The 20,509-nt window shown below is 48.2% G+C and overlaps 1 protein-coding gene across 1 annotated transcript in view; it reads right to left on the bottom strand.

Annotated features, from left to right (window-relative positions):
- msh3 (mutS homolog 3 (E. coli)) overlaps positions 1-20,509 on the bottom strand; it is a 447,577-nt gene that overhangs the window by 339,994 nt on the left and 87,074 nt on the right. The window contains exon 8 of the mRNA XM_072516186.1: positions 18,409-18,575. Coding sequence (XP_072372287.1) covers positions 18,409-18,575 — 167 coding nt within the window. The remainder of the gene's footprint in view (positions 1-18,408; positions 18,576-20,509) is intronic.

The following is a 20,509-nucleotide window of genomic DNA, read 5'->3' as shown; positions in this document are numbered from 1 at the left end:
CATCATCCGTAGCTAACTAAGGAAGTCAAAGGTAGTATCAAATTGAAAGGAGAAGCGTATCATTCTGCAAAGATTAGTGGTAGGTCAGAAGACTGGATTGATTTGGAAAAAAAATAACACCTTGTATCCCAGCAACCTAGGGAACCCCCTCCAGAACTTTCGCGCAAAGTACCTAACCTGCAGATACCTGAAATCACTCCCCCTCGGCAGCTCTATCCTCTCCCTTAGCTCTTCCAGATTGACGAACCCTTCCTCCAAATACAGATCCTTCCACCTTGACCAGCCCCACTTCTCTCCAACTCTTGGATACATTTTCGATCTCCTCCGGCTCAAACCCATGATTCTCGCACAGCAACAGTTAACACAGACATCCCTTCCACCCTAAAATGCCTCCTCAACGGATTCCAAATCTTCACCGTGGGCTGCAACACCAGGCTCCCCGAATACCTACTCGGTGCCATTGGCAATAGCCCTCAAACTGGATGCCTTCCAAGATTCCTCCTCCATCCTTTTTTTTTTAGTAAATTAAGAGTACCCAATTATTTTTTTTCCAATTAAGGGATAATTTAGCATGACCAATCCACCTAATGTGCAAAATCCACATGGACAGTGACCCAGGGCCATACTCTCCAGCGGATCCAAAACATACAGCAACAGGTCATCGGCATAGAGCAGCACCCAGTGCTCCCTCTGTCCCCTCATAATCCCCCACCACTCCGCCAACCCCCTAAGAACCGTCACCAACAGTTCTATGGCCAGCGTAAACAACAATAGCGGCAGCGGGCTCCCCTGCCTCGTATCCGTGTAAGCCAAAGCTTCACAAACCCGTATTATTAGTCCTGACACTCACCCATGGTGCCACACACAGCAACCGCACACATGCCACAAATCTTGGCCCAAAACTTCCTAAAACCTCGAACAAGTACCGCCACTCCACTCCATCAAATGCCTTCTCCGCGTCCATGGACACCACCATCTCCAGTACCAGAGCCCCCAATGGATTCATCACTACATTCAATAACCGTCTTATATTACTCGCAAGGAGCTGCCCTTCACGAAGCCTGTTTGATCTTCTGCAACCACCCCCAGGGCACAATCCTCCATCCTCCCTGCCAACAACTTAGCCAATTAAATCCATGTTCAATAGTGATATGGGCCTATACGAACCACAATCCACCGGGTCCTTCCCCCTTTTCGGGATTAGCTTGATTACTGCCTGCGTCATCGTCTCCAGCAGCTCCCCCTTCTTCAGCGCTTCATTAAATGCCCCCCAACAGATGTGGTGCCAGGTACGTCACCAATTCCTTTTAAATTAACGCCGGGTACCCATCCGGCCCGGGGCCTTCCCAGTCTTCATACCCCTTATATCCCTCAGCTCCTGGTGCTCCTCCAACGCCTGCCTCTTTGCTTCCTCCACCTGGGGAAATTCCAGCTCGTCCAGAAACCGCCCCATGTCCCCATCCTCCCCCAGGTCCGCCTCGTCCAGTCCCCGTTAGTACTCCCTAAATGCCTTGTTTATCTTCTTCGGCTCCGACATCACATCCCCAGCCCTTATTTTCAATATTTCCCTGGACGTGGCCTGCCTCCACAGCTTGTGCGCCAGCATGCGGCTAGCCTTCTCCCCATACTCATAATGCACTCCCCTTGACCTACGTAGTTACCCTACCGCCCTCCCCGTTGTCAACCTGTCAAACTGTCCCTACATCTATTTCCTCCTCGCCAATCCCTCCGCTGTGGACACCCTCGAATACTCTCCGTCAACCTCCACTATCTCGCTCACTGGACGGTCATGTTCCTCCCTCCTTTCCCGATCCACATGAGCCTTAAACAAAATAATTTCCCCCTGGACCACTGCCTTCTGCGCTTCCCCCAAAATGGCTGCTGACACCTCCCCTTTCTGATTCAACTCCACATACTCCTTAATCGCCGCCTGCACCTTATCACAAAAACCCCCATCCGCAAACAACCCCCGAGTCAAACCTCTACCCCGTCCTCTGCTCTTGTCCCGATCTAAACCAAATCTCCAGCCATTGGGGTGCATGGTCCGAGATAACTATCTCCGCATCCTCTGTCCCCTCCACCCCAACCAAAAGCTCCCGACTCACCACGAAATAGTCAATCCACGAATACACCTTATAGGCGTGTGAAAAGAGAGATACTCCCTTCCCCCTGGGTTCTGAAAGCGCCATGGATCCACCATACCCATCCTCTCCATTCGTACCCTATCCATCGACCTGGGGCTCAACCTATCCACCCTCGGCTCTAGGACACAGTTAAAATCTCCTCCCATGATCAACTGGCGGGATCACTGCCAGCATCCCTGTCATAAAATCCACATCGTAACAATTTGGGGCATACACATTTACTAACGCCACCGGTGCCCCGTCCAATACCCCACTCACAAATCTCCCAACCCGATCCCTCACCTCTTTCGCACTCACAAATTCCATTTTTTTGTTCATTAAAATCACCACTCACCTTGATTTCAAATCAAACCCAGAGTGAAAAACCTGCACAACCCACCCCTTCCTTAACCTAACCTGGTCCTTCACGCGGAGGTGGGGTCTCCTACAGAAAGACCAACCCCTGCTTTCAAGCTCCCGAGCTGTGCCAACACCTGTGACCTTTTAACCGGCCCATTCGGTCCCCGGACGTTCCACGTGACCAGCCTTACCGTTCGCCTCCAATCCCATCTACCGTCCGTCAACTTCCCCACTTAATTCCAGCGTCCTTAATTCCACCCTGTACCTAGTCCATCTCAGGTGGCCCCCTTCTCCGCCCCTGACCATGTCATCTCTCACACCCTGCCATGTCGCGACCCCCCACCCCCACCCCACCGTCACCCCCCGTTCACAAGTATTACTTGCTAGCGTGGCAGCCCCTGCCCAAAGGCACCTCCTAATGACCTCCCCTCTCCCTACTCCTAAGCTCAAGGAAGGAGGCTTCCTGCTGACCTTACCCTACCCCAACGAAACACGACTCCCCCTGAACTCCAGGACGCCTCCCCCAAAGGCAAAGGTAAAGACAGTCCCACAAAATAGGAGGGGGGGGGGGGGGGGTTTTTGCTCCTCAATGAAATCTTCAGCCGCTTCTGTGGTCTCAAAATAATACACCTGACCCATAATTTAGTAGGGTAGAGCACCCCGAACATGATCCGCTGCCAGTACAGCACCCCCTGGCCTTGTTGAATCCTGCCCGCCGCTTTGCCAATTTGGTTCCGATGTCCTGACAAATTTGGACCTTGTTTCCCTCCCACTCACAGGTGTGTTTCTCCCTCGTCTATCGCAAAATCTTCTCTTTCTCCAGAGATTTGTGGAATTTCGCGATCACCGCCCACGGCGGCTCCCCATCTCTAGGCTTCTGCCTCAGGGACTTGTGCACTGGGTCCACTTCAGGGTCTTTGTCTAGCACCTCTTCCGCCACCAGCCCCACCACACAAACTCTTCAGGGGTGCCACAGCTCCTTCGATGGCCTTCGAGCGATCTTCCCGCTTTTCCTTCCTCTGTTGGTGGAATTGCTCCTTAATAAAAGCTATCACTGCTCCATCTGGGGCTTTCCACCTGGTACCAGCCCTTCCTCCTCCGCCACCATTACACTGGCTGCTGCGCCACAGGTTTCCTCCAATTTATTGGCCATGTCTCTCACCGTCTTCTGCTGGGTTTGATAACCAGCGGACGGCCACTCCTGGGTAAACTAATCCTTCGATCATCAGCTACCCCTTTTCATCAAAACTCAACCCAATATAGTGTAAATAGAGCTCTTTCCTGTGCCTTCGAGCAGGAGCTGCCGTGTGTGCCCACTCACACCCTGGCCGCCATGGGAAGTCCTCGTGGCTTTTTGAATTTCAAATCAGAATCCTTTCAATAAAAATCTCTATCTAAGTCAAGCAGCTCTTCCTATTTGTAATAAGAGAATTGCCAATCGTGGTTAACTGAGCACTTCACACAAACCAAGTGGATTCCCCTGGATGGGCGGGCCATGTAGCATGTGGGAGTCATTGCCTAGCATCCAAATCAGACCGTGATGCCTGCACACTGTGCTTGAACACTGCGGGAGACAACAACGCACATGCAGCAGCCAACATCCGAACACCCAAGGGATGGGACAAGGCTCTGGAGAGTGGGTGCGTGCCACAGGGAGGGGGCCATCATCCGGTCTAGGTGACACTATGAGGTGTCCAGGGTACAGGGTCTAGGGTCCGGTGAGTATGGGCCACTGTGGGCAGGTGTGCATGGGCATTGCGTTCCGGTTTGGGGGGGTATTGAACGCAGAAGTTGCCCTCGTGGTGCTGCTGCTAGGCCGGGAGGCTGGATGACGGCAGCAGCAGTGTCAGCCGATGCTCGAGGTGGTGGCCCATGTACAGGTTCCTGCCCCACACCCAGAGGACCTGACCGCCCATCAAATCAGGGAGGGACCCAGAGGAAGAGTCCCATGACGGCCCAGGGTGTACATGCGTCGCTGGACGTTTGAACAGGAGACAGACAGCACATGTCCCTGGAGGCTCCGCCTCAACAAGGAGCGACACCTGTGCCATGTCCTCACGGACTTGGCAACTCATGGAGATCTCGTTGCCATCAAGTTACCGCAGCTCTGAACATTTACGCCTCAGGATCATTCCAGGGGTCAAGCGGAGACCTGAGCCATATCTCACAGGCCACAGCCCACAGGTGTATCTGACAGGTCATGGATGCCCTGTATGCCCGGACGGAAAACTACATTGTTTTTGACATGGACCAAGCCCAGCAAGATGTCCAGGCAGCAGGTTTGTCTGCCATAGCTGGGATGCCCCAAGTTTGTGCACGTTTCCCAGGGAGTGTCCATGACAGCTCCATCCTGGGAGAGTCGGTCACCCCGGCTCCTTCGAGGAGCACCCCAGGATGGGCGGCTGGACCAGCAGGGGCTGGAGGACGAGGCCGGGGAGGTACGGAGGACCAGCCAGAGGCTGCAGGACAGGCGGCAGCGGCGACGGTCCAGCAAGCCCCAAGGGCCACATACTCGCCCGATTTACTTAGGTGGCCTGGTCCTTCACCCCCCCCCCCCCCCCCCTCGGGTACAGGTCACATCACTCCAGGGTGCTGGTATTGTGTCGGCACTATCAGCGGGTCACTGTTGAGGGCAGGAGGGTGATGATAACCGCAGAGAGCTGAGCACATGTGCTCCTCAATCTGTGCCATAGTCACATCTATCACATGCACGAGGTGTGCGTGGGGACAGGGGAATGCCTAAGAGATGGGCCACGGGTTCAGTGGTCAGCCCACAGTGCAGAAGAAAGCGACAAGAGGCATCATGCTGGTTGTGCAAAAGGGTGTTTAATGTGTAATACAATTCCCCACTCTCCCGATGGTGCTGCATCATACACAGCTGTGCCGCCCTGTCCCGTGCGCTGACTGTAAGACATGGCCACATCAGAGGGGTAGAACTCAGGGAAGCTGGTGGCCCACCATGGGATGGCTCCGGGTTTGCACTCAGCGCCCCCTCCTCCCGGTCAGTGCCCATAGGGCCCTGGGGTTAACCTTGGGACGGAGGAGCAGCTGGTTCAAGCCCCAGCTGCTCGTGCATCATCTGGCTCTGCCAGCCCTGGTAGTTCCCCAATGTCCGCACCATCGTGTTGACGCACTCAGTGATCGGGCTATGCTCTGCTGTGCCTCGGCAATGCCCACCTGCAACTGGGACAAGCTCCGCATCCCCTCGGCCTTGCCCATCTGAGAGCAGGACATGATGAGATTCTGCGGGACAAGGTCAGCCTGATACTGGGTGACATTCCCCAAGCGAGGCGGACATTCTGCCGAAACCCTCAGCCGAGGCCTTCACTGACTGCACAATGCCTTGGACACTGTCACTAATGGTGCAGACATCGTGCACCAGGCTCACCATTGCGGTCGCTACCCTAGCAGTGTTGGCCTCAGTGCCATGCATTTTCACCATTTTCCATGCGCATAGCCTCTGGGACTCCTCGAAGCAGCTATGGATCAGCTGGGGCGACACAGACATCTCCATCTGAATGTCCTGGCCACTCCCTCACGTCTTCAGCAGCTCCGGGTACCTCTGCACCAGAGGCTCAGCATTAGGCTGGGACCCAGCTGGATCCTGGGATCCAGCAGATCTCCGACTGCTGTCTCGCCTGGGGGCTGCTGCCTCCACTTGATGTACATCGACAGCTGTGCTCACCAGATTGCGACCCAGGAGCCTGACCACTAATGTTTCCCACCGAGGTGCATGGATCTGCACTGGTAGAGAGTGGGCATGACAGCTGTGCCTCGACTATTACGGTGGCATCCTCGGAGCTCTCCTCCGAGGTTGTCTCCAGGGTAGCTGGAGAGAGGCCGCCCGGGATCGGCCGGCAGTCAGCTGGAGGACCTGCCGGAGAATGGACATGGTCAGTGGAGGGATGGGTCAGTCAGTCAGTCAGACAACAAGTCACGTCCGACAGGTCCCGCGGGTGGAGCCCAGTGGTTCCTCACCTCTGCGGTGACCGCCAGCCTCCGCATGGGTGACTGCTCACTCCTGCTGCCCGGTGTAGGTCATTGTCCTTCTTCCTGCTCTGGAGGCCAGTCCGCCTGGTCACAACTCCGCCACCTCGTCCCAGGCAGCACCAGCTGCCATATGGCTAAACCTTGTAGCCACCTAAAATGGCTGATTCCCGGTTAATTTGGCCAGAACCCGATGTAAAATGGCCAACCGAAAAGGCTGATGGGAAAAGCAGCCAACAGGGCACAAACAGACAGCTGCAGACAGAACAGCATATTCGGCTCTGGGGAAGTCGGCCCAGATCGATACCTACGACCATTAGCAGCACATCAACCCAGACATCTGCAGTTTAATCGGCTACCCCCGGGAACAATTGCAACATATTAGCAATTGAATGCCGATCCAGACCTCTCGGCGCCAGCAGTGGCCGAGACAAAGAAAGGTGAACGACGACCCCCCGATCAAGGAATCGCCCCATTATTGGAGCATATCGAACCCAGTGATTGGGAACAAGTCCAATCACTTGGGACCAGGGTCAAGGTCCGCCCCGAGAGGCGGGAAGCCCCTGGGACCTATAAAAGATAGGGGCCAAGTTCAGATCGACCCTTCTCTCCCTTCTTCTCCTGCTCGCAACCTTCGCAAGAACCATCGACCAGCAACCGTAAGTTTGACTCCAGCGATCACTACCCGATAGACTCCTAGCCATCGACCCGTATCAGCCTTTTGAATCCCGCGGGCCAGACCCAATTCGATAAGCCATTCGTTTCCCTGACCTGGTGGGCCATTCCCAAAAGTTAAGTATTGGCCAGTAGTGGTAGGTAGTAGTCTAGAAAGTAGGATTATTGTGTAAGTATTTATTGCTGTACATAATAAATGACCGTTGATTTTAATCTTACTAAGTGGTGTGCTGTCTTATTAATCATAACTACAGCTTGAACCACGTGGCGGTATCAGAAAGATACCTGGCAACTCGTGAGCAAAGGTGACATAATTAGAGCTAATAAAGCTAAGGCTAATAAGAGCAACACCCTCCGGGACCGCTGGGGTAACAGGACATCCCTCCTGACCTCCACGCCATCTAGCAGCCTCCCAGGTCAGCGTCCCCAAATCTTGGAGCTGGTTGTTGCGAGGTGGCTGGGATTGACTGACCAAGAGCAGCTGACGTGCTGCTCGACCTTGTTAGCAAGCTCACGGTAATTCCCGCTCTCCACAACACAGACGTCTTTCCGGAGAATCGCACCAATTTATTTTTCCCAAAACACTGGGGTACTGAACTCTGGTCGGGCCGCCATTTTGTGCGCTGATATCTAAGTGAGCTTGTGGGTCCTCCACATCCCCAATCCATGGGCAATGTAACCCCCTACACACATGGACACTACCCCACACCCCCACTATGGAGTCCCTGGGGTGAGGACACCCCGTTATGGGGTCCCTGGGCAGGTAGGTTTAAGAGCGCAGTTTGGTCCGACCCCTTTTGGGCAGAGGGCCGACTCAGATGTCTCGGTAAACCCCGCGAGGCGTGGTGGTTTCTGGGAGGCCCACTGGAAGGCTCACCCGAGATTTTCCGGCCGTGTTGTGCTCTCATTCGAGCGCAACGTGGCAAGAGAATTGAGTTGCGACCAATCACAGGATTAAAAAAAATATTTGTTCATGGTATGCGGACATCACTGGCATTGCTATTCTTCATCTCCCTCAAGGTGATGCCGAATTGCCCTCTCAAAAGCACTGCAGTCCAACCCCCAATGCTGTTGAGAGGAGTTCCAGGATTTTGACCTGACGATTGTGAAGGAACAATACCTTTCCAACTTAGGATCATGGTCAACTTATAAGTGGTGATGTTACTGTATACCTAGAATCCCCAAGGTGCATGAGGCCATTCAGCCATCAAGTCTGCACCTACCCTTCGAAGTGAGCACTCTACCCATGTCCACTCAGCCGACCACCCTGTCCTACCCCCGTAACCCCATAACCAAACCTGCGCATCCCTGGACACCAAGGGACAATTTATCATGGCCCATCCACCTAGCCTGCACATCTTTGGACTGTTGGAAGAAATCAAAGCACCTGGAGGAAACCCATGCAGACATGGGGAGGACGTGCAAACTCACCACATACAGTGACCCGAGGTCGGAATCGAACCCGGGTCCATGGTGCTGTGAGGCAGCAGTGCTAACCACTGTGCCACTCTTAACTTGACATAACATAGCTACCCCTCCACCTTTTTCCGAACTCCTGTTCTTACTAAATATCATGTACTCTTTGCCAGATGCAATATGTCATCCTTTAGCCATGTCTCTGTAACAGCCATTAGATTATATATGTTTATTTCTATTTGTGCTGTCAATTCATCTGCTTTATTATGAATGATGCTTGCATTCAGCTAGTCTTTCATTCTGTCTTTTTACTATTTATGTAACCTCTAGCCTTATCTGCGGGTGCGCTTATCCCTTCCTGCCATGTTCTGATCACCATTTCCCATATTTCTACCTTGTTCTCAGAGTTCCTACAGTGCAGGTGGTGGTCATTTGGCCCATCGAGTCGGCAGGGACCATCTGAAAAAGAGTACATCACCCAAGCTCACTCCCCCGCTGTATCCCATTAACCCCTTAATCTAACCTACACATCTTTTTGGACACTAAGGTGCAATTTAGCATGGCCAATCCACCTTACCTGCACATCTTTAGGCCGTGGGAGGAAACCGGAAGACCGGGAGGAAACCCATGCAACCAAAGGAAGAATGTGCAAACCCCACACAGACAGTGGCCCAAAGCCAGAATTAAACCCAGGTCCCTGGCGCTGTGATGCAGCAGTGCTAACCATTGTGTCACCATGTCCCCCTCTTGCCTTCTCTTATTTATCACATCTTGCCAAATTTGACCCCTTACCCCCATGATTTAGATTTAAACCCCCCCACATCAGCCTGGTTATACGACTCATCAGAACACTGGAGTCAGTGTGATTCAGTTGAAGATTGTCCAAATGGTACAGTTCCCACTTTCCCCAATACTGGTGCCAGTGCCTGAGTAATCAAAATCCACTTCTCCCACATGCATTTAACTCTCCAATCTGATTAACCCGATACCAATCTGCTCATGTCTCAGGTAATATTCCAAACATTGGAGGTTCTACTCATTAATTTAGCTTGTAGCTTTTCATGCTCCCTTAGCAAGATCTCTATCAGAGTTCTATCCATCTTATTAGTACCTACATGGATCATAACCATTGGATCCTCCCCTTCCCACTGCAAATTCCTCTCCAGCCCAGAACAAATGTCCTAAACCATGGTACCAGACAGGAACCACAGCCCTCACACCCTCTGGTCCCTGACCATGGACTACCTCCTGGTACAAAATGTCCGAGTAATTTACCCCCACCCCCTGAATCATCACAGCGTCTGCAGCTCAGCCTCCAGCTCAATTACTCGGAGCCGAAGCTCCTCAAGCTGCAGACACTTACAGTATAGACACATTTGTCCTGGGGTCCAGGAACTCCCACATTCTGCATCTGCAACACATTACCTGCACTGCCATCTTTATTGTGTTAATTCATTATATTTAATTAGTTTATAATTAATAAACACTGTTGTTCCCAATAATCTTTACTACTGTTAGTACAGTAACTAATAACTACTAATAAAACCTTACACCTTATGAAAAAATTGCACAAGCTTTTGAAGATAAATGAACAAAATATTCACCAACCAGTCACTTATCGGTTTTCCTAGGATGTCACATTTTGATTTCACTCAGAAAGTGGCCGCTCCGCTCTGGAGCCACAGACTGGATTTCGATAGAATCCCATGGTGCAATGAGGCCATTTTGTACATCGGGTTTGCACCACACCTCGGAAAGAGCATCCTACCTAGCCCCCCCCCCCCCCCCCCCCATCCTATCCCCGTAACCCCACCTAACGTTTGGACACTAAGGGGCAATTTAACATGGCCAATCCACCTAACTAATACATTTTTGGACTGTGAGGGGAAACCGGAGGATCCGGAGGAAACCCCACACAGACACTGGGGGAAATGTTCAAACTCCACACAGTTATCCAAGGTCAGAATCAAACCCGGATCCCTGGCAGCATTGCCACCGTGCTGCCCATTTGATTGGATAGTTCTTCTAGTTCCTGATGACTGCCTCAGACAGTTCTTTCCGCCTGCTCCTCCAGGTGGTGGTTACAGCCTCTGGGTCCTCTATTCGCCCGCTCCTCTTCCAGATATAGTCCCAGCAGTGGCCACTGTTCTGGGTGGCCCTGCCCGAGACTGCTTAGCTGCCAGCTCTGTGATTGGCCAGCAACTCCAAGGGGTGGGCAGCCATCCTTGACATTTTCAGCTGCTACTGGCAACTTGTGGCCCTGGATCCCGCAGTCCGCTAAAGCAGTGGTGATCCTGCTTTTGGGCCCAAAGTCAGCACTAAATTCAATCTCAGGTCACTGGGCCTCCAAAGCATTAATCCAGGCATCTCTGGGTTACTGGTCCAGTAACATGAACACGATGTTCCAATACCTATCTTCACAGCATGACTCCTCGCAGACATGAAATCATGTTACTTGTGTACCACCTGATTGTGCTGACACTGGGATCAAAAGCTGAAGCAGTTCCATTCTTGAGCCATTAAGCATAGATAAACACAAACGGTCACTGGAAACGTTTTGGGTGGTTAAATCAGTACAGTGGAAATACATAGGACACGCAGCACAAAAACAGGCTATTCAACCCCCTTCTATGTCTATGTATGCTAGCTAACTGAATACATTTAAACTTATTTTTTAAAATCAAGACATTCCATCAGAAATCCCAAATTTGTTTTAAGCAGTATGTAGCAACATAATGGCTAGAAAAGATTCAAATTGGAAGGCTATTTCTAAGTTGTGCCCTGCTTGTTAGTTTGAATCCAAAATTCACAAATTAAACGGAAAGTCTGTAATAGTTTATTCCTGCTGTAGAACTCACCTCATCAGGACTAGAATTGTATTTCTGTTCTATTGGTTGCCTCCTTGGTCATCGTATATATTTCTTTTAAATCACAAGCAATGGCACTCGTCAACAAGCAGCTGAATAGTTGGACACCGACTATGCAACATGGGCAATGTCCTGGTTAAATTGTCTCTATGGCGCCTAGCTTAAAGACTTGGATGTGCCTGTTATAGCCATAGGATTAACCCTGCAGAGACAGGCCAACAATAAACTGGGCACAAAAACAGCTGTCTGGTGGATCAGCAGCAGCCTTGGCAAAGACCAGATAGCAGACCACATACGTAGCTTTCTCGCAATGCCACAGGGGTGGGGAAACTGGGTCAAATTAATAAATGACAGAAAATACCTCGCCCTGTTCCCAGCTTACACATTAAAACAGTTTAGATCATTTCGTCCTGCCACATATACACATGGCATATGCAGTAGAGTCAATAGATATAATATTAAAAATCATCCATTCATAAAGATGATTAACATAAATAATTCTTGTTTCCCAGCAACAGGGCCGAAAGGATCCACGTGAAGCCACATCTTGATAGGGTCTCCTGATGTTTTTCCATTTGGTAATTTGCTCACACTGGTTCTGCACACCAGAATCACAGTGTGAAGCTGTTTTTTTCACAATGAATACCATTTTTTAAGTATCTTGAGTTTTTCTTTTCTAATTGTATGAGAAAAAGCAACTCAGAAACGTATGCAATGGGCAGCATATACAGTAAATGTGGCAGGCAACAATTGTAGTGGAATAAGTGATGTTGGCTAAGTTCAGACCTGGGGTTGAGATATATTTTGATAAACTGCCCAAGCTTTGTTAAAGATCTTGAGGTAGGTGAGAGTGCAGAAAGCATTTAGTGATAGCAGTGGCTGATTGCTTGATATGAATAAATATACTGGCGATGACCAATACTTCTGATATTAAAAGGAAACTGTCCACCCTTGCAATTTGTTTAATGTTACATGTGATGTCAGGTTCACAGCATTTATTGCTCATCTTTAATTGCCCTCAAAAAGGTAGCAACGAGCCACGTTCTTGAAGTGTTGCAGTCCACGTGTTGCAGGGACACCAACTGTGCAGACATTTGACCCAGCAATAATGAAGGAACAGTGATATAGTTGCAAGTCAGGACGGTGTGCTGGAAGTCACAGGTTTGTTGATGCTGTTGAAGGAAGCTTGGCAAGTTGCTGCAGTGCATCTTTGTACAAACTACTGCCACATGAAGTCAATGATGGAAGAAATGAATGCTGAAAGTGGTAGATGGGGTGCCAATCAAACAAACTGCTTTGCCCTGGATGGTGTTGAGCTTCTCGAGTGGTGTTGGAGCTGCACCTATCCAGGCAGAGAGGATTCCATCCTTGTAGATGGTGTACAGGCTTTGGGGAGTCAGGTTAGTTATAGGCTGCAGGATTTCCAGCCTGACCTGCTCTTGTAGTCACATTATTGATATGGTTGTCCAGCTCACTTTCCAGTCTATGGTAACACCCAGGATGTTGAAGGAGGCAGATTCAATGATGGTAATGCCATTGAATGTCATGGGGCGATGATTAGATTCTCTCCCATTGGAGATGCTCATTGCCTTGCACGTGTGGTGTAAATGTTCCTTATCACTTGTCAGCTCTAGCCTGGATATTGTTCAGGCTTTGTTGAATTTGGACTTTGACTACTTCAGTATCTAAGGAGTCGCAAATGGAACTGAACACTGCAATCAGCGAACATTCCCACTTCTGACCTTGGGATGGAGGGAAGATCATTGAAGAAGGTTGGCTCCAACAACCACAGCTATTTTCCTGTGTGTTAGGTATGACTCCAACCAGTTGATTTAAAATTTTGTGAGGGTCCTGATGTCACAAGTCAGTCAAATGCAGCATTGATGTCGTCAAGGGCAGTCACTTGAGTTCAGCTTATTTGTCCATGTTTAGAACAAGGCTTTAATAAGGTCAGGAGCAGATAGCCAGAGCAAAACCAAAACTGCCCATTGATGAGCAGGTTATTGCCATTTAAGTGTTGCTGGATAGCACTATCAACTCTTCCATCGTTTTGCTGATGATCAAGAGTAGACTGATGAGGCAGATGGATTCCGATACAGTTTAGAAATTCCTTTACCTAAAAACAACATGGTCATGCAATGTGTAACAGGCGCAACAGGGGCGAGGCCATAAACTCTTCCACAGGGAATATCTGCCAATGGAGAAGAACTGCTGCATTGTTGGAGGCGTCGTCTTTTGGACGAGATGTTAAAACAAGGCTCCGTCTGGCCTCTCAGGGGTAAAAGATCACGTGACACTATTTCAAAGGAAGAGGCGGATTGGTTTGCGTTCTAATCGGAATCGCTGAACAAAAATTAGCCAACCATTTCTGCATTTTCTACATTATGATGGTGGCTCCACTCCAAAAGTACTTCCGAGGACATAATTTGGTGCGAATCCCACAGTCCTGCACCAACCCACCACCCCTGCTGAAAGGTCAGGGAGTGTTTGCCTCCATTTGGCATGGTTGCCCTGCAGTTATAATGGGCATCAGGGCGTTAACTTAGTCCAAGCGAGACTTTTACCCCACCTTGGACGAAGTCCCACCCTCTAGAGCTGCCAACCAATCAGATGGCCTGCAGCTCTCTAGTCCCAATAGTTGCACTCAGAGCAGTGGGCCACTGCTGAGACTGCAGGTAGTCCCCAACCACGATCACCACAGAACTGACTTAAAGGTAGGTTTGGTCCTCTGGCAGGACCGATTTGACAACAGAAAGATAGTGGGGGTGGTGGAGGACCAAGTTTAGGAAGGCAGGAAGTACTGAGGGAGCCTCCATCAGGCAGAGAGTGCCCAAACTCTGGGGAAATGCCCCCATCCACCCTCTGACTTCAAAAACACCATAAAGTGAAACCTGACCTCACCACATAGCATGGACACCTCCTGTCATTGGTATATATCAGCAACGGCGGGAGGAAGAATCAAGCGGCTGCCACCAGACCACCCACTTTTACTGCCCCATCACCTGCCAACCATCTCCTCAAGGGCAGATGGCATAAAGTTCCAGCCAAAGAATGAAACACACGGGACATGATTTCTTTATTTCCCTTCTGTACCAAAGTCAAAGGCACCATAGCTGTATACAACTGACATGTAAACCTCAAAAGCAATTCACCCATAAAGTCCAACATGCTTTCTTTTTGTTCAGCTTTTTTTGTTCATTCATGTGGGTGTCACTGGCTAGGCCAGCATTTATTGCCAATCCCCAATTGCCCTTGTGAAGGTGCCTTCTTGAACTGCTGCAGTCCATGCGGTGTACCCAAATAGTTGTTAGGGAGGGGATTCCAGGATATTGACCCAGTGACAGTGAAGGAACAGCGATATATTCCCAAGTCGGGATGGTGAGGGACTTGGAAGAGAACTTCCACGTGGTGGTGTTATTCCCATTTACTCCAGTTTTGCTTGGGCTCCTTGATGTCACAGTCGGTCAAATGCAGTCTTGACGTCAAAGGCAGTCATTCTCACCTCACATCTTTTGGCCACGTTTAAACCAAAGCTGTAATGAGATCAGGAGCCATGTGACCCTGGGAGAGCCCAAAATGGACAGTTTATTGCTAAGCAAGTGCCACTTGATAGCATTGTTGATGACACCTTCCATCAATTTTCTAATGTCTGAGAGTGGATTTATGCGGCAGCAATTGGCTGGGTTGGATTTTTTCAGTGCGTGCGGTGTACAGGACACACCTGGGCAATTTTGCACATTGCCGTGTAGCTGTTCTGTTAGTGTTCCTATTTTCCTATTGACTGACTGTTGTCATTCTAGTGCAGTGTTTTAAAAACTTTTTTGCCCGGGACCCATTTTTGCTAACCGTCCATCCTTCGTGACCCATGCCGACCGACCCTTGCAACCCACCATTTTCACTTACCTTTAATGTGCCAGATGAGCCTGCTGGGTACTCATGATGTCACTTGCTTTGTTTTTCAATGCTGCATTTCTGATAATGACTTCCATTGATGATTTAAGATCTCACTGCATCGGTTGAAAAGAATCAAGGGGTTTGTCCTCTAACTCGCCATGTTTAGTCTTCAAATGTCTTTGAGGATTTTAAACTTTCATTTGCCAGTGCTTCCCTGCATATAACACACATGAACTTTGAATCCTGATTTGCAGCGGCACAATTAATAAATCCACACCTCAAGTAATTATCTTTATGCTGCTTTGTTCCTATTTTCAGCTTCTTCTTCATGGGCTGTTTAGCAGAGGTCCAGGAGTTCACATCAGCACTGCTGGCAGCTGCAAAATGGAGGAATCTCTCTCGCGCCCAGAACACATGATTTCAGTGCACGGGGCAGGTGACCTGCACTTTGCTGTCGCTCTCGGTGGGAGGACTCCCTCATTATCTAAAACAAAACTGGCCCTGGACAGCATGCTGATGTCAGGAGGAGGTGATCCACCCCGCTGGGCTCTGGGCCTGCGCATTGCTTGATCCAGCATGCATGCGCAGAAATGCCGGCAATTTCAAAAGTCCGTCACTGCTGACATTTCTAAAGTCCGGTGGCAGTAGTTGGGCGCTCTTCCCACGATTGGGAATGGTGCGACCCTCCCGAAACTTGCCCGCAGGTCGCGACCCCGAGTTTGAAAACCCCTGTTCCAGTGAACTTTTCAATTATTCCACAAAGTATTCTAATCAGCTGCTAGAGCATTACTGATGAGGCTCCCTATTATGTACTGCAACACCCCTGGTTTGGTTTTGGTGCTTAAACCAAAACCAGCAAGAAAATATAAATAAAAATGGGAGTAGAGATTACGGTGTGAAATTGTTGATATCAATATTGCGTCTGGCAGGCTGTAAAGTGGCCAATTGGAAGATGAGCTGCTGTTTCTTTGAGCCAAGGTTGAACTTCGTTCAACCATTGCAGGGGACCAAGGAGAGAGATATATACGGGCTATGACAACATACAAAAAGAGGATCATAAACTTGAATGTAACTGGCAAATGAGCCTCAATAGAGGTTTATTATGATGTGGTTATATTTTGATTAAGAATAAGGGGGCCACAAACCCCTAGGAGAATAAGATGGCAGGAGATTGGGGATGAGAAACATACCAGCCATGATCGAATGGCGGAGCAGACTCGATGGGTCAAATGGCCTAATTCTGCTCCTGTCTTATGGTCTCTCAAGTCTAATTGGGGGCAAAGAATCTAGAGGCTTGGCATTCACAAATCAATAAGCGTAGCAATGCAGGTTAATAAAATGGTTTTAAAAAATCAGGTAAACAGACCTCCAGGGTTATTTCTGGAGGAACATATTTGAAAAGCAGAAGTAGTGAGAATGTTGAACTCGCTACCACAAGCAGTAGTCGAGGTGAATTAAGGAGAAACTGGATAAGCATATGATGAAAGGAAGGATACGTTATAGGAAGAGATGATGTAGCACGGCAGGGAGGCTATTGAGGACCATAAACACCAGCGCAGAGCATTTGGAGCAAATGGTCAGTTTTGTCCTGTAAATTCGGTGCAATTTTGTCTCAGTTAAATTCACTCCGAGAAAATCGATTACACCAAGTTTCAGTGTCTTTGTGACAAAAGAAAATGTGGGTTTTTCTAAACAGAAAATAATTGGTCTTTAAATTCTGATAATAGTTTTTGCAAAAAACTTTGTACTCCCCCTCTTAAGTGCAGTTTGTGTCCCAGAACATATTTGTCACCAACCGGGTAAATCACCAGAACATTCAGATGAATTCTGAAATTAATTTTGAATTTCTTTGTAGACCTGAATGAAAATCCCATGAGCTGAATTTGTAAGCAACAGGTAGCTGCAATAAAAGCATAAAGCATTCAAAAAGACTATGACACACAGCAGGTTGAGGAATATGGCAAGTGCAGAGGAACGATGTATAACTTTTCTAAATTAGCACTATTGTTTAAACAGCAACAATCACCAAAAGGAGCAAATAAAGTTCTCCAACTCTCATCATGTCAGTGATGTTGCTGTTAAGATGTAATTATCTGCAAAATATTAAATCACGGCATTAAATCAACTCCCAGAAGCAGAGATATGAAGAACTGCTCTTGGGGCTTTTCACAATAACTTCATTGAAGCCTACTTGTGACAATAAGCGATTATTATTATTTAAATCCTCCAGAAATAGTGACAAAATTCTAGCCTGCGACAGTGCAAGATCCAGAGCCTCATTTAAATTGGGCCTCAGGCCTCCTTACAATGGAGGCCAACTGCATTGCATATTTCACCTCAAGCATCAGCTCGCTCAGAACAGAATCAAATCGTAACTTTGTTGTGTCGCTGATAAGTCTTGGGAGGTGGGTGGAGGGAGGAAAATACAGGAGGGCCAAGTGCGAGATGGCAGCAGTCCACAGTATTGTTGTGGAGGCACTCTTACCCACACTTTCTTCAGCAGCCTCTGTAGATCCCTAAACAGACTGCTGGTTAGGCCCCAATAGAACTGGGAACACTAGTCAGAGCTTGCACAATGCATTTTCCAGGAATAAGTGTAATTCTTTACATTGATAAAATAATCGAACATTGATTTTAAGTGGCTGCCAGAGACATCTAAAATGCAGTGGGGACTAATATGGCAGAAACCATGTTACTCTGGTGTCTAAATATTTTACACAAAGCAGCGCAATGCATACAGATCCCTACCTCAGAATGTCCAGATATCCTTTGGGGAATGTGGCCCTCACCAAGGGAAGTCAGATCGAGCCCACCTTTAGAAAATGAGTTTGACTCCACTGTCATAGAATGCGTATGGGTGGGCGGTCTAGTTTTGAATGTCCTCTGGAAGAAATAGATTGGGCGGGATTTTCCAGTCGCGCCCACCCTGAGACCGGACATTCCGACCAGAGGTCAACGAACCTTTAAATGATCCATCAAATCGTGCGCACCGCTCACAACAGTTCCCGCAGCAGGCGGGGCTGAAAATTATTCAAGTGCCAAGTTCCCTTTCATTAAAGTCAAAACTGCTCACATGTTAGATGTACCTTGAAGCAGTGATGCTCGCCAAAAGCTTTTCAGTGTTCTCCGAAATCTCCACCGGAAGCAGAATCTCAACCGGCTGTAGGCATAGGATTCGACTTTCCAGCTCCAATCTGGATTTACAGTCACGAAAACAATCGAAAACCACGTCACCAGTATTGGGTTGAACTGCCTGTGAAACACAGGTAAAAATCAAAAACTGATGTTATAACTGGATGGGAAGATTCCAAAATGGAACCCTGGAAAAGACTAACTTTTACCTTTTTTAAATGTGGAGGAAGATTCTCAACCTTTTGGCTAAGATCAAGCGTGAGGTCGAGCCCAAGGTGAGGTGCAATGCTGTTTCTAGTCAGCTTGGATCTTGCGTCTCTCTCTTGTAGAGACCATGAATTGGCTTCAATTTGAATTTGGATTGGTTTTGGAGCGGGCAATGGGGTGGATTAAGATTTTGCCCTGTCCACTCTGCGCATTGGCTTTGTACTTTAAAGATGGGATTTAAAAAAATGTGGAGGAACAGAGTCACAGGGCCGCAAATTAGTTTTAGCAACAAGGGGAAAAAATTTATCACACATGAAAAATTGGATTATTGTACATCACACCTTTACTCCCCCCCCCCCCCTTAGCCTAACAAATACACTCCAATTTTAAGATTAACACTCATTACAATATACATCTTAAGTTACAATGTTCCGAGGAACACAAAGACCCTTTAAGCACATAGATTGGCTATGATCAAATACACACACTCCACTCTGAACCCAAGTTAGTGCATCTGGGTCTTCAGAATCCCCCCAGATGATTGTCACATGAGAGTTTCCAAACTTAACTCCCAAAAATACACTTTAAAATCTTCTTTCATAATAATAATTTCCATTACTGGTTTGCATTCTGAAATCCTGCCCAAGTTTTCCAAATGACTCTTATAAAAAAAAAAAATGCTCCGCTCCACATTTAACAGAGAATCTAGTCTTTGGTTTTATACCACCCCCTTCAGGATTGATTTGCCTTGACTGCTGTACAAACTGTTCACAATTGCTTTAACTCTTGATTTCCAGGCTCTATTAAACGGTCATCAAACTTCTGATTTAACCCTGTAGTCGGTTTTCTCACTTTAAATCTGCAATTGTCTCGCCAACTCAGAACACTCTGTTTGCTCTTCCTGGAATTCTTCTGAACAATACCTTGGTCTCTGTTCTCTTAACTCAGTCATCTTAAGACATTTGTTCTGTCCCAATTTCCTGGTTATCTGGACAACTGATTATTTAGGAATTATGAGAGGTATGGACAGGGTGGATAGCAACAGGCTTTTTCCAAGGGCCTGTTCCTGTGCTGTAATTTTCTTTGTTCTTATCTGTTGTGGACAGTTAATATTGACCGCACGTGGTGTATTTTGAGTTTTGGTGGGAAGATTGGCTCACATTTAATTTAGGTATACAGAGTAACTTTTTTTTAAAATTCTTTTTACATTGCTCTCTGTCATGCAGCTGCCAAAGACTGTGTTTTGCAGGAATGTACAAATTCTATATCACTGTCCCCACCACCACCCACACTCAATGCTTGAAGTCACGGAGACAAATAAATGATCACAAGACACAGAATTAAACCTTAATATGAAAGTCCTACATCCAATAGTTTAACCACGCTACTCGCCAGTTTATTTTAAATGGGGAAAGAACTTTGTTGATACAGCAGGCAGTGAATTCCTTGCAAATGTGTACACTATTTTATTACTACTATTAACGCAACATAATCCCAATTGCAGAGTCTGGCATGAATTAGACTTGCGCTTGTACATTTAGACTTTGACAATTTGTGCACGGTAATTTGTTGGAAATGTGAGCTGACAGTGTCGCAGTGATGACCATCTGGAACTTGAGTGCACATGGCAAACAACTGTGAAAACCCAATCAGATTGACGAATTGAGATAGAATCTACAATCGTGGGCAAAATGTCCCACTTGTCCACAAGTGTAACACGGACCTCGTGGTGTGTGGGTGGGGGCTTGTGCTCTGGGGTACTGTTCTCGGGGGAAATGTTCCTCTCTTCTGCCCTCATTTATCCACACGGGTTCCTGGCTAGTTCTGACTGGGTACATTGTGGCTTCT

The sequence above is a fragment of the Scyliorhinus torazame genome, chromosome 9 (assembly GCF_047496885.1).
Source record: "Scyliorhinus torazame isolate Kashiwa2021f chromosome 9, sScyTor2.1, whole genome shotgun sequence".
NCBI lineage: Eukaryota > Metazoa > Chordata > Chondrichthyes > Carcharhiniformes > Scyliorhinidae > Scyliorhinus > Scyliorhinus torazame.
This window is presented reverse-complemented; position numbering and strand designations above follow the sequence as displayed.